At 41.7% G+C, this 15,579-nt stretch overlaps 1 protein-coding gene across 1 annotated transcript in view; it reads left to right on the forward strand.

The window, feature by feature from the left end:
* LOC128684253 (cadherin-like and PC-esterase domain-containing protein 1) overlaps window positions 1-15,579 on the forward strand; it is a gene marked incomplete at its 3' end in the record, with an annotated part of 238,406 nt that overhangs the window by 203,438 nt on the left and 19,389 nt on the right. The window contains 4 exon segments of the mRNA XM_070098032.1: window positions 1,029-1,130; window positions 2,544-2,623; window positions 4,980-5,169; window positions 6,696-6,876. Coding sequence (XP_069954133.1) covers window positions 1,029-1,130; window positions 2,544-2,623; window positions 4,980-5,169; window positions 6,696-6,876 — 553 coding nt within the window.

A 15,579-nucleotide genomic window follows, 5' to 3' on the forward strand; every position in this document is an offset into this window, starting at 1 on the left:
CCTTTCTTCCTCAACATTTAAAAGTTCCTCAAAATATTCTCGCCATCTACCTAATACCTCCCTCTCCCCATCTACTAACTCCCCTACTCTGTTTTTAACTGACAAATCCATACTTTCCCTAGGCTTTCTTAACTTGTTTAACTCACTCCAAATTTTTTTCTTATTTTCATTAAAATTTCTTGACAGTGCCTCTCCCACTCTTTCATCTGCTCTCCTTTTGCACTCTCTCACCACTCTCTTCACCTTTCTTTTACTCTCCATATACTCTGCTCTTCTTATAACACTTCTGCTTTGTAAAAACCTCTCGTAAGCTACCTTTTTCTCTTTTATCACACCCTTTACTTCATCATTCCACCAATCACTCCTCTTTCCTCCTGCCCCCACCCTCCTATAACCACAAACTTCTGCCCCACATTCTAATACTGCATTTTTAAAACTATTCCAACCCTCTTCAACCCCCCCACTACTCATCTTTGCACTAGCCCACCTTTCTGCCAATAGTCGCTTATATCTCGCCCGAACTTCCTCCTCCCTTAGTTTATACACTTTCACCTCCCTCTTACTTGTTGTTGCCACCTTCCTCTTTTCCCATCTACCTCTTACTCTAACTGTAGCTACAACTAAATAATGATCTGATATATCAGTTGCCCCTCTATAAACATGTACATCCTGGAGCCTACCCATCAACCTTTTATCCACCAATACATAATCTAACAAACTACTTTCATTACGTGCTACATCATACCTTGTATATTTATTTATCCTCTTTTTCATAAAATATGTATTACTTATTACCAAATTTCTTTCTACACATAGCTCAATTAAAAGCTCCCCATTTACATTTACCCCTGGCACCCCAAATTTACCTACTACTATTTATTACTACTACTTACTATTATTATTATTAATTATTATTTATTATAATATTATTGCTCTTATTATTATTATTGGTGCTATTATAATATTATTATTATTTAAATTACTAATCATTATTATTATAATAAATCTTGCCTATTTGACCTTGGCAGGGAGAGCTGGCGTCACGTGACCAGGGATCTTCATGGGTTGTTGACCTTGTTAGAAGGTCACTCACGCCCACTACCCCCAGGGGTCACCCCCATGCTTGCCAGGTAACAAGGATTCACTTAATAATAATCTATTTCTACAAGTACATGATGTAACTTATACAGATCATAGCTGACATCAATGACATGTGTACTATTACAGAAAGTCCCTTGTTATGCAGAGTATTTTCTGCAGATTTGATTAATTTTGTCTCAGGATGTGACCCACACCAGTCGACTAACACCCAGGTATCTACTTACTGCTAGGTGAACATGGACAGCAGGAGTCTTAAGGAAACACATCCTAATGTTTACACCCATACCGGGGATCGAACCATGGACGTCAGTGTGTGAGCTGAGTATGCTGCCAACCACCTCTGGGACTAATATCATGTAGATAAATGATTCAGAGAACTGACAAGTTGATAAACTAGGCATGTTTGCAATGCTTGGGTAACTTTATTGTGGAAATGTTTTGCCACACTGGCTTCATCAGTCCACTACAGAAAAGAATGGTTGAAGAACAGAGGAGTTTGAGTTAATTGGTCCCTCAGCTTGGAGTCGATGTGATTAGTCCATCAATCTTGATAAGAATACAGCATATTAGACTGATGAAGCCACTGTGTGGTGAAGTGTTTCCATAATCCTTAATGACTAGAATTATCCTTCAGATTTACATACTTTTATAACAAGTGACTGGATGTATTGAACTGTACACTGTTAAGTGCATTTACTGTAGAAGTTCTGTGTAACTTGCACAGTAGAAGGGTTGCATATATGGTACAGTAGAACCTACATAAATGGTACAGTAGAACTGTTATGCAAATGGTACAGTAGGACTGCTGTGTAAATGGCACAGTATAACTGTAATGATGAGATTGTTTATCCATGGTCATAATAATAATTCTGGACTCAACAAACTTTGTCTGTAGTTTCCAAATGCATACATATTTTGTTTTTAAATTCAGAGTCCATTTAATCAGAGTTGGTTAAATTGAAGTTTTTACTTATTGTACTTGTAGTGGCATTAAAATCAAAACCCTCTGGGTTTTCTTCTATTTTCTTACTAGTTCTTGTTCTTGTTTATTTCCTGTTATCTGCATGGGGAAGTGGAACAGAATTCTTCCTCTGTAAGCCATGCGTTTTGTAAAAGGCAACTAAAATGCCAGGAGCAAGGGGCTAGTAACTCCTTCTCCTGAATAAATTACTAAATTTAAAAAGAGAAACTTTTGTTTTTCTTTTTGGGCCACCCTGCCTTGGTGGGATATGGCCGGTTTGTTGAAAGAAAAGAAGTTACAGTGTATGAAGCTGTATAATCCTCCGGGTTTAGCGCTTCCCCCTTGATTATAATAATAATACAGTGTATGATAATTTGTGTAACTGTATGTGTACCTGTACCTAAATAAATTTATTTAATCAGTAGTATAATAGTACGTACTGTAATTTGACTGTTACAAAGTGGCCTTTATCTGTTTCCAGTTTGGACCTGGACCAGAACGAAGACATTCATGAGAAGTGGCTGGAGCATCAGGATCATCCCCAGGACCACTGTATGCAAGGTCAGAACCACATGGATAACATTTCACATAGCTTTTGTAATCTGGATAGGAAAAGGGTAGAGCTCAGGTGTCATAATGGAGCAACACATGATAATGCAAGAGCAACAATGAGGTGACAAATAATGATGCAGTTTAGTGAAGTGATATACTTGTTATACCATGTTATTGCAAGATAACACAGAGGTGATGCTGGAGAGATGCAAGCTAGTGACTTCTTCTTACATGTGAAGCACATATTGTATACAGCATTTTGAAGGAGGGGTGGAGATGTGTTAGTTTTTGAACTGTTGTATTGGCATGTCTCTGGCAAGACAGCGATGGAATGAGTGAAGATGGAAGTGTTTTTTCTTTTTTGGGGCACCCTGCCTTAGTGGGAAATGGCCATGTTAAAATAAATTTTGTATTTGATGTGACAAGACATGAGGCCACCAGGAAGACTGCAAGATAAGCTCTTAGGCAATCACATGGCCTGTAATAACAGTAATCACTGGGAGAACTGCCAGTATTGTACAGTAATAAGCATTACACATCCCTAGAAATTTTTAAATGAAATTGCATAGGAATGTTAAAATACTAACCTGTCACACAAATAACCCGCACATAGAAGAGATGAGCTTACGACGCCGTGACTTTGTAAATGGTCCAACTTGAACCAAAACGGTGTTGTAAGCTCCTCTCTTCTACGTGTGGGTTATTTGTGTATCCTTCCAGTCGCGGTATTGTGCCTTTTTTTTTTTTTTTTTTTTTTTTTTTTTTTTTTTTTTTACTAACCTGTTATGGAATGAGAAGTGCAAGTCTCTTCAAACCTGGTGCTCCTGTTTACCTAGCATTAAAACAGGTACTCTACCTGATATTAGTCAGCTTTTGAGTTATCTGGAGTTTACCTGGAGAGAGTTCCGGGGGTCAGCGCCCCGCGGCCCGGTCTGTGACCAGGCCTCCTGGTGGATCAGAGCCTGATCAACCAGGCTGTTACTGCTGGCTGCACGCAAACCAACGTACGAGCCACAGCCCGGCTGGTCAGGAACCGACTTTAGGTGCTTGTCCAGTGCCAGCTTGAAGACTGCCAGGGGTCTGTTGGTAATCCCCCTTATGTATGCTGGGAGGCAGTTGAACAGTCTCGGGCCCCTGACACTTATTGTATGGTCTCTTAACGTGCTAGTGACACCCCTGCTTTTCATTGGGGGGATGTTGCATCGTCTGCCAAGTAAACCTAGGGGCTAGTATAACATAGCTAGGACTTGGCTTTGAAATTAGCTGAGGTGGGATAAGTACTTAAGCTAGTCTATGAAGATCTAGGGGATTGGATCTGTGCTCCAATTCCATGAATTAAGCCTGAATGCCTTCCATCTTCCCCCCACAGATGCTGAATAATCCCTACAGGTTTAGCACTTCCTATAATAATAATTTCCTATGAAGACACATTCTTTCTTTCAACACACCAGCCGTATCCCACTGAGGTGGGGTGGCCCAAAAAGAAAAACAAAAGCTTTTCCTTTTAAATTTAGTAATATATATTACTAGCCCCTTGCTCCCGGCATTTTAGTCGCCTCTTACGACACACACAGCTTACGGAGGAAGAATTCTGTTCCACTTCCCCATGGAGAAAAGACACGTTCTTTCTTTTCTTTCTTTCAACACACCTGCCGTATCCCACCAAGGCAGGGTGGCCCAAAAAGAAAAACGAAAGTTTCTCTTAAATTTAGTAATTTATACAGGAGAAGGGGTTACTAGCCCCTTGCTCCCGGCATTTTAGTCGCCTCTTACAACACGCATGGCTTACAGAGGAAGAATTCTGTTCCACTTCCCCATGGAGATAAGAGGAAATGAACAAGAACTAGAAAGAAAATAGAAGAATACCTAGAGGAGTGTGTATATATATGCTTGTACACGTATGTGTAGTGTGACCTAAGTGTAAGTAGAAGTAACAAGACATACCTGAAATCTTGCATGTTTATGAGACAGACAAAAGACACCAGCAATCCTACCATCATGTAAAACAGTTACAGGTTTTCGTTGTACACTCACTTGGCAGGACGCTAGTACCTCCCTGGGCGGTTGCTGTTTACCAACCTACTACCTAGGAAAAGACACATTCATGTTAAAAAATTGTTAGTTATATTTCAAATTTTGGGCATGTCAGTATGGAATATCATAAACATGGGTTATGATGTTACAGTTTACCTGTACAATAACACAAGAATACTGTGCTTTAATCCTTAAAATAGTAATTAAAGGAAATATCATATATAAACAAAGTTATATATAGTGCACTGTACATTTTTCATTGTATATACAATGTATCCGTTGAGGAGATTCAGTATTTTATTTGCTTTAATACATTTGTTGTTTGTGGCAGACCCGGCTACAGCACCTTACTTGCAGAGGATCATCCTGGTGCCAGAGGTAGCTCTCACACCAGCCTTCACTCCACTAGTGACCACTTACTGGGCACAGGTGGAATACCAGACTATCATGGTCCAGGTGACTGGTGTAGCTCTCAACTGTCAAGCTGAAGCCAGACTTGATGATAAATTTGGCCCATCAACGTGAGTCTGGTTGTGGAATACAATATTTTTGGGCATATTTTGATTTCCCTGTTGCTGTAGTTATAGTTTTTATATTTACTACACACTTAAAATTGCAGTTTACATTTAAGTATCAAGAATTAAAAAGATATGAATCTTTTCATCATGAAATTCTACCTCAAGATAGGTTCCTCTATTGCTTACTTAATATATGATATTGTAAACATGTTATCAGACTTTTATATGCATTTGAAAGTGAAAAAAAGGCTGTTTTATTTTACAGCAATTTTTACTTTACAGCCGTAGCTCAGAACCCAACCTGCTGTATAAGTGGGGCCCTGCGGTAGCCCAGAACCCAACCTGCTGTATAAGTGGGGCCCTGCGGTAGCCCAGAACCCAACCTGCTGTATAAGTGGGGCCCTGCGGTAGCCCAGAACCCAACCTGCTGTATAAGTGGGGCCCTGCGGTATCCCAGAACCCAACCTGCTGTATAAGTGGGGCCCTGCGGTAGCCCAGAACCCAACCTGCTGTATAAGTGGGGCCCTGCGGTAGCCCAGAACCCAACCTGTTGTATAAGCAGGGCTCTATGGTAGCCCAGAACCCAACCTGCTGTATAAGCAGGGCCCTGCAGTAGCCCAGAACCCAACCTGCTGTATAAGCAGGGCCCTGCGGTAGCCCAGAACCCAACCTGCTGTATAAGCAGGGCCCTGCGGTAGCCCAGAACCCAACCTGCTGTATAAGCAGGGCCCTGCGGTAGCCCAGAACCCAACATGCTGTATAAGCAGGGCCCTACAGTAGTCCACAACCCAACCTGCTGTATAAGCAGGGCCTGCCTGTACCTTATTCAAGAAGCAATGCTTGTGATTTGATTTGGTATGTCGCTTATGCCTATCCTATTGACAGTGGTCATAAGATCAGAGGCAACAATGGATTCAAGTACTGAGTCCCAATGATCTGTTGACTAAGAAAATTACAGAAGTACGGTAATGATTCATTTAAAAAATACGTATTGGTTTTATTCACGTATTTTACTTTAAAATGTAAATGATGCGATGGTGGTAATTTCAGCAAACCTATAGTATTTATAATATAATGTAGAAGTTATAAATACTATAGAGTTTGGTCTTAACATACGGTATTGGTATTTGACTTGCAAACTGTAATTCCCTAATCTTAAGAAATTAAGGTTTAAATTAGTTGACAGGTCTTGTAAATTATTACCAGGGTTTTATTATATGGCAGAAACCACCTTTCCTCTGTACCCAGTGATAATATTATTACATGGTATGTATTCTTTGTGAGCAAGAGACTAGTAACCCCTTCTCCTGTACAAATTACTAAATTTAAAAAGAAAAACTTTCAATTTTCTTTTTGGGCCACCCTGCCTTGGTGGGATACGGCCGGTTTGTTGAAAAAATAAGAAAAGCTTTATAAAGTTTTCTTCGTTTTCGAGTCTTCCTGCCTCGGTGGGAGACCTGGAGTATATGACCAGTTTTAAAAAATGAACCCTTTGTTAATAATAATAATATAAATGAGAGATGTTTCAGCAGGCTTGTGAACTACACACTAGGGTTGGGTGAGAACCGTCTTGTCCTGGCAGTGGTGGACATTGGTCACTCAGAGCCCTGGACCCTAAACACCTACACACTCCACTTAACCAGACTACCTCCACCTGTGCCAACACCAGATCTCACCCTCCACACCCATCAGGTGTGCGCCCTCAAGCAGGTGAGGTGGGACAAAGGTGAGCGAAGAGTAAGGACTCAGAGAGAAATACAGAAAACTGGTTTACAGTATTAGTATATTCAGACTAAATTTACGTAGGTTTTGACAAATTTGTGTTTTAATTTTTTACATTGGCTATGTAAAACAATATTATTACAGTACTGGATATGCATACAGTTGTATAATCTAAGAAAAATCAAATACAGTAGTACAGTGTAACCTCGGCTTATGAGCTAAATCCATTCCATGACCTTGCATGTATCTTGATCTGCTCATATGCTGAGTCAATTTTCCTCATTTAAATTAATTGAATGCCATTAAACTGTTCCAGCTGAATTCCTGCTCTCAGGAGGCAGGACAAAAATACTTCAGTATGATGCTAATATCAACTCTACAGCTTATTTATCTATCACCATTCATCTAATATGATATAATAAACAATATAAAAAACATAGAAACATGATATATACTCTAGAATGAATAAAATAGGCCATAATATGGCCTATGGCCATAATACTATATCTTCCCATGCTTTTATTATAAGAGAAAATGGAGTGTTTGTGAGGCTAACTGCACTAGTTTCATAAATAAGAAATTGTATAAAAACATAATAGAGGATGTAAAGCAATAAAGTGGTTTTATAAAGTGTATGTACACTGGCAGAGGTGGAGAGTGGAAGATAGGCTACTTGCTACCAGCTCTTACTGCCACCCCTTTGTTTGTTTATCTATGATTTCATGCTGCAATTCCATGGACATCCTCTTTTTCTTCACAGTACTGTCCTTTGCACTTACTTTCTTAGGACCCATGGTTAGAAAAAAAGAAATTTGGCTATAATAACATGAGAAATGCTTCCATCGCGACACAAACACATTGCACAGCTCAGCTGATGTTGTGGCGTTGGCTGTGCCACCTAGTGGCGATGTTTTGAAACTCGCTCATTATTTTTTTTTTTTTTTTTTTTTTTTTCAACAAGTCGGTCGTCTCCCACCGAGGCAGGGTGACCCAAAAAAGAAAGAAAATCTCATTATTATTATTTTTTTTTTTTTTTTTTTTTTAAACAAGTCGGCCGTCTCCCACCGAGGCAGGGTGACCCAAAAAAGAAAGAAAATCCCCAAAAAGAAAATACATTCATCATCATTCAACACTTTCACCACACTCACACATTATCACTGCTTTTGCAGAGGTGCTCAGAATACAACAGTTTAGAAGCATATACGTATAAAGATACACAACATATCCCTCCAAACTGCCAAAATCCCAAAACCCCTCCTTTAAAGTGCAGGCATTGTACTTCCCATTTCCAGGACTCAAGTCCGACTATATGAAAATAACCGGTTTCCCTGAATCCCTTCACGAAAATATTACCCTGCTCACACTCCAACAGATCGTCAGGTCCCAAGTATCATTCGTCTCCATTCACTCCTATCTAACACGCTCATGCACGCTTGCTGGAAATCCAAGCCCCTCGCCCACAAAACCTCCTTTACCCCCTCTTTCCAACCCTTTCGAGGACGACCCCTACCCCTCCTTCCTTCCCCTATAGATTTATATGCTTTCCATGTCATTCTACTTTGATCCATTCTCTCTAAATGACCAAACCACCTCAACAACCCCTCTTCTGCCCTCTGACTAATGCTTTTATTAACTCCACACCTTCTCCTAATTTCCACACTCCGAATTTTCTGCATAATATTTACACCACACATTGCCCTTAGACAGGACATCTCCACTGCCTCCAACCGTCTCCTTGCTGCTACATTTACCACCCAAGCAATTCAATTCCCTAGATCAAGAGGCCCTCACCAGCATCAAGGAACCTCCCTTGAGGGGGAAGCTTGCATCCTGAATTTTTGCTCGTATCCAGAAACAAGAAATCGACCGAGCGATTGCTTTTATCCTGAAAAACTCGTTTGATGGGGCACTCATAAGCCAAGGTTCCACTGTACTTTTGTTTTTGTATTTTTCATTGTAGTCACAAATGGGTATGTATACCCTCTTTAGCTTTATCACATAATAATAGTGAAAGTAAGTAAATAATTCATAAAAATAAAAACCTATATGAAACACACAATTAACCCTTTCAGGATCCGTGCCATAGATCTACGGCTTTACGTTCAGGGTCCAAACCGTAGATCTATGCCATGAGCTCGGCTCACTCTGATAAGCTGTGAGGTGTAAATTTGGGCCTAGATAAGAGAGAATACATCTATGTGGTATGTGTGCACCACATAAAACAAATCCTGCAGCACACAGTGTATAATGAGAGGAAAAAAACTGAGACCTTGATTTTCGATTAAAACCGAATTTGCAGTATTTTTTCGTATTTTTTATAGTTGTATTTGCGATTTATTGGTCTCATTTGATAGAATGGAAGATATATTACAGAAATAGATGATTTTGATAGGTTCTACTACTGGAAATGGCTTGAAACTGAGCTCAAGTAGCAGAAATGTTAAATGTTTGTCGATGTTCAAGAGTAAACAAACGACCTCACACGTCTAATACACACCAGCTGGTGGGTCTAATATACATTCACAGATGTGATGATATTTATACAATTATTACAATATTGCATAACAGTAAATCTTCTATTTTTTGGTTTGAATAAAAATTCATTATGTGAATAAAAAATAAAAATGGAATTCATTTGTAAAGCCTGAAAACATAACTAATGAACAGAGGAAATGTTAGTTTAGTGCCAGGAATGCCTGCATTGTTTATTCTGGACCCTGAAGTTTACCTGGAGAGAGTTCCGGGGGTCAACGCCCCCGCAGCCCAATCTGTGACCAGGCCTCCTGGTGGATCAGAGCCTGATCAACTAGGCTGTTACTGCTGGCTGCACGCAATCCAACGTACGAGCCACAGCCCAGCTGGTCAGGTACCGACTTTAGGTGCTTTTCCAGTGCCAGCTTGAAGACTGCCAGGGGTCTATTGGTAATCCCCCTTATATATGCTGGGAGGCAGTTGAACAGTCTCGGGCCCCTGACACTTATTGTATTGTCTCTTAATGTGCTACTGACACCCCTGCTTTTCATTGGGGGGATGTTGCATCGTCTGCCAAGTCGTTTGCTTTCATTGTGAGTGATTTTCGTGTGCAAGTTCGGTACTAGTCCCTCTAGAATTTTCCAGGTGTATATAATCGTGTATCTCTCCCGCCTGTGTTCCAGGGAGTACAGGTTCAGGAACTTCAAGTGCTCCCAGTAATTGAGGTGTTTTATCTCCGTTATTTGCGCCATGAAGGTTCTCTGTACATTTTCACCTGCCTTGAAAGGTGCTGTTAGTGTGCAGCAATATTCCAGCCTAGATAGAACAAGTGACATGAAGAGTGTCATCATGGGCTTGGCATCCCTAGTTTTGAATGTTCTCATTATCCATCCTGTCATTTTTCTAGCAGCTGCGATTGATACAATGTTATGGTCTTTGAAGGTGAGATCCTCCGACATGATCACTCCCAGGTCTTTGACGTTGGTTTTTCGCTCTATTTTGTGGCCGGAATTTGTTTTGTACTCTGATAAAGTTTCAGTTTCCTCGTGTTTACCATATTGGAGTAATTGAAATTTCTCAGTGTTGAACTTCATATTGTTTTCTGCAGCCCATTGAAAGATTTGGTTGATGTCCGCCTGGAGCCTTGCAGTGTCTGTCATGCAGATTCGGGTGTCATCTGCAAAGGCACGGTGCTGTGGCTGACATCCTTGTCTATGTCAGATATGAGGATGAGAGCGAGTACTGTGCCTTGTGGAACAGAGCTTTTCACCATAGCCGCCTCGGGCTTTACTCTGTTGACTGCTACTCTTTGTGCTCTGTTTGTGAAGAAATTGTAGATCCATCTACCAACTTTTCCTGTTATTCCTTTAGCACGCATTTTGTGCGCTATTATGCCATAGTCACACTTGTCGAAGGCTTTTGCAAAGCCTGTATATATTACAGCTGCATTCTTTTTGCCTTCTAGTGCATCTAGGACCTTGTCGTAGTGATCCAATAGTTGAGACAAACAGGAGCAACCTGCTCTAAACCCATGTTGCCCTGGATTGTGTAAATGATGGGTTTCTAGATGGGTGGCGACCTTGCTTCTTAGGACCCTTTCAAAGATTTTTATGATATGGGATGTTAGTGCTATCGGTCTGTAGTTCTTTGCTATTGCTTTACTGCCCCCTTTGTGGAGTGGGGCTATGTCTGTAGTTTTTAGTGACTGAGGGACAACCCCCGTGTCCATGCTCCCTCTCCATAGGATGGTAAAAGCTCGTGATAGGGGCTTCTTGCAGTTCTTGATGAATATTGGAATATTTTGAACTTTGTGTTAAATTGGCCAAATTACCAATTTCCGATCACTTTATTTTGTAGTTGAAACAGTTGACTGGGCGATTTCTTGTGCTCATTCGATAGAATAGAAGTAATACAGTGGTTCCTCAATAATCGTCCGGCCTGAAAGTCGTCCATTTCGGAAATAGTCCTGCTTTTTCGTCAAAATATTGGCTCGCAAATGGTCCGGTAACTCCCTAATAGTCCTTCGTCCTGGACACGTACTCACGCTCTGAGCCGCCTCGGCCTTTCCTTCCCAGCCAGTGTGCCATTGTTTACCAGTGAGTGACGGTCCCCTCACATGCTCCTACGAAATATTTCATAATATTCCATTGATTTTAGTGCTTGCAAGTGCTAAATAAGCTACCATGGCTCCAAAGAAAGCTTCTAGTGCCAGCCCTTTGGTAAAGAATGTGAAACACATAATTTATGAAAAAGTTTGTAGAAAAATACAAAGATGGTGGTGGTAGAGTGGAATCAGTTGTGATAGTGGTTGATGAACATAAGAACATAAAGGAGGATCACTGCAGCAGGCCTGTTGGCCCATGCTCGGCAGGTCCTTTACAATTCATACCTGTAGATGAATGGATCAGAGAACCGACATGTTGATAAATTAGACACATGTGCAACTCTTGGGTATCTTTATTGAGGAAACGTTTCGCCACACAGTGGCTTCATCAGTCCATACGTAGGAGAAACTTGAAGAACAGGAGGAGAATGAGGTAATCAGTCCCTCAACCTTGAGTCGATGTGTTCAGTCCATCAATCTTGAATAGAATACATAAGAACATAAGAATGTAGGAACACTGCAGAAGGCCTACTGGCCCATACGAGGCAGGTCCTTATCAAAACGACATCTACCTAAAGCTACTCAAGAAATAACTCCCGTACCCCTTGACACCAATCAAACCCAGCCCCTCCCACTCATATATTTGTCCAGTCTCTTCTTAAAGCTACCCAAGGTCCTAGCCTCTATCACCCCACTGGGAAGACTGTTCCACGCATCTACAACTCTGTTAGAAAACCAGTACTTACCTATGTCCTTTCTAAATCTAAATTTATCCAACTTAAATCCATTATTTCTGGTTCTTACCTGGTTCGACACCCTCAGTACTTTATTAATGTCTCCCTTGTTTATGCCCGTCATCCACTTATACACTTCAATGATATCTCCCCTCATTCTACGCCTCTCCAGAGAGTGGAGATTTAAGGCTTTAAGTCTATCTTTATACGGGAGGTTCCTTACACAGTAAATCATTTTAGTCATTCTTCTCTGTATGTTCTCTAATGAGTCTATGTCCATCCTGTAGTAAGGGGACCAAAACTGAGCAGCATAATCTAAATGAGGCCTCACTTGTGATGTATAGAGCTGTAAAATAACTTTTGGACTTCTGTTACTTATACTTCTTGAGATAAATCCAAGTAATCTGTTGGCCTTGTTGCGCACATTAAGGCACTGCTGTCTTGGCTTTAGATTTCTGCTTACCATGACTCCCAAGTCTTTTTCACATTCTGTATGACCAAGCTCTACTTCACCTAGATTATAGCTTCGAGGGTTATTTTCATTACCAAGGGCAAGTACCTTACACTTATCCACATTAAACTTCATCTGCCATTTTTCAGACCAAGACATTAATTTGTTCAAATCGTCCTGGAGTTCATTGATATCCTCCTCAGAGTGAATTATACGGCCTATCTTTGTATCATCAGCAAACTTACTCATGTCACTAGTAATCCCTTCATCAAGGTCATTAATGTAAATTATGAACAGTAGAGGCCCTAAAACTGATCCTTGTGGAACGCCACTAGTGACTAATCCCCATTCAGATTTCACTCCATTAATGGTAACTCTGCTTTCTATTGGTAAGCCATGCCTCAATCCATGCTAGAACTTTACCTCCTATACCATGAGCTGCCACTTTTCTTAAGAGTCTCTTGTGAGGTACTCTGTCGAAGGCTTTACTAAAATCCAAATAAACAATATCATATTCCTTATCACCGTTGTAGTGATGGTGGTAGAGGGTTCCTTCTTTAGTGATTCAGCGATTCTACCAACTCCTGTATGTATGTGATGAATGGTTTGAAAAACCGACAAGTTGAAGATTGAGACACTTATGCAGCATATGGGAATCTTTATTCAGGAAACGTTTCGCCACACAGTGGCTTCATCAGTCCAATACAAAGAGGAAGGCGTAAGGAAAGGAGGAGTATGAGGTAATCAGTCCCTCAGCCTGGAGTCGATGTGTTCAGTCCATCAATCTTGTAGAATGTACAGCATAGGTTTTTCAAACCATTCATCACAACTGTCAGACACTGCAGCATCATGGGATCTTCTTACAAAGAATTCTTCAACGCTTGTTCAACCTTTGGACAAAGACCTACTTCGACTAGTGGTTGATACCACTATGATCCCGCCTCCGTCTGCTTCAAGTCACCTCACTACAGTATATAAGCCACGTCTACGGCCCTATGCTGTACATTCTACAAGATTGATGGACTGAACACATCGACTCCAGGCTGAGGGACTGATTACCTCATACTCCTCCTTTCCTTACGCCTTCCTCTTTGTATTGGACTGATGAAGCCACTGTGTGGCGAAACGTTTCCTGAATAAAGATTCCCATATGCTGCATAAGTGTCTCAATCTTCAACTTGTCGGTTTTTCAAACCATTCATCACAACTGTCAGACACTGCAGCATCATGGGATCTTCTTACAAAGAATTCTTCAACGCTTGTTCAACCTTTGGACAAAGACCTACTTCGACTAGTGGTTGATACCACTATGATCCCGCCTCCGTCTGCTTCAAGTCACCTCACTACAGTATATAAGCCACGTCTACGGCCCTATGCTGTACATTCTACAAGATTGATGGACTGAACACATCGACTCCAGGCTGAGGGACTGATTACCTCATACTCCTCCTTTCCTTACGCCTTCCTCTTTGTATTGGACTGATGAAGCCACTGTGTGGCGAAACGTTTCCTGAATAAAGATTCCCATATGCTGCATAAGTGTCTCAATCTTCAACTTGTCGGTTTTTCAAACCATTCATCACAACTGTCAGACACTGCAGCATCATGGGATCTTCTTACAAAGAATTCTTCAACGCTTGTTCAACCTTTGGACAAAGACCTACTTCGACTAGTGGTTGATACCACTATGATCCCGCCTCCGTCTGCTTCAAGTCACCTCACTACAGTATATAAGCCACGTCTACGGCCCTATGCTGTACATTCTACAAGATTGATGGACTGAACACATCGACTCCAGGCTGAGGGACTGATTACCTCATACTCCTCCTTTCCTTACGCCTTCCTCTTTGTATTGGACTGATGAAGCCACTGTGTGGCGAAACGTTTCCTGAATAAAGATTCCCATATGCTGCATAAGTGTCTCAATCTTCATCCTGTATGTATGTATAATGTTCGCCAAGACCATAGTCCTGGCACGGGTCCCAATCTTGCGATGACCCGTCTCTGGCTCCCGATGGAGAAAGGTTTCCACAATGGTGCGACGCATGCCGCTCAAGCGCCCCTCTGGTCAGTTCAACTGGTGCATCTCATAAGCGACACCATATGTAACTATGGACACTAGCGAGGAGGAGGATATGTCATTATTACAGGTAACAGCTTGTCTGGTTCGTTGACCCCATGGTACACTAGTGTGGCCGCAGTCATCTCTGGGTCCTCTTCGGGAGGGAATATCACCCCTAGTTGCCTGCGGAGTGTCTCAGTAGCTTCGCACTCTAGAAGATAGTGTGTTAGGGGCCGCTGGACAACGTGCTGACAGTACTGGCACATCTCCTCCTCTGCCTTGTCTACCATCCTCTTGGCTGTGGGAAAGCCCAAACGAAGCCGATGGATAGCGGTACACTGCGCTCTGGACCAGCTTCTATCATGTGGAGGGGGTTCTCCCTGAGTCGCTGCTCGGTACCACTGTTGAGATGGGGTATCACCTAAGACCTCCCCCATAAGTTTCGTGGCTCTAGCAGCCACCAGTTTGGTCTGTCGTAGGCTGATTGGGACAGTAATCCCAACATGTGGATAGTCTGTTGCTGCCTTTGCTGCATCATCTGCCGCCTCATTTCCCCGGATGCCAGCATGGCTGGGGATCCAGTTCAATGTCGATCTATTACCCTGAACTTCTAAGGCTGTCATTATGCTCAGGATCGATGTGATGAGCTGAACATTATCCTGTGGTTGAGGATGGGAGAGGGCATTGATTGCAGAGGTGGAATCAACATGTATGACAGGTCGGAGTCGATGTCGTAGGGCATGTGACAATGCCTGCTGAATCGCCACCAGCTCAGCTTGAAGGATCGTGCAGTGGTCAGGGAGTCGCCAGCCTTGTGTGTGACCATTGTGGTACAGTCCAGCTGCTGCTCTCTTCCTGTCAGGGTCGA

This window comes from Cherax quadricarinatus, chromosome 4, assembly GCF_038502225.1.
Source record: "Cherax quadricarinatus isolate ZL_2023a chromosome 4, ASM3850222v1, whole genome shotgun sequence".
Taxonomy (NCBI): Eukaryota; Metazoa; Arthropoda; class Malacostraca; order Decapoda; family Parastacidae; genus Cherax; species Cherax quadricarinatus.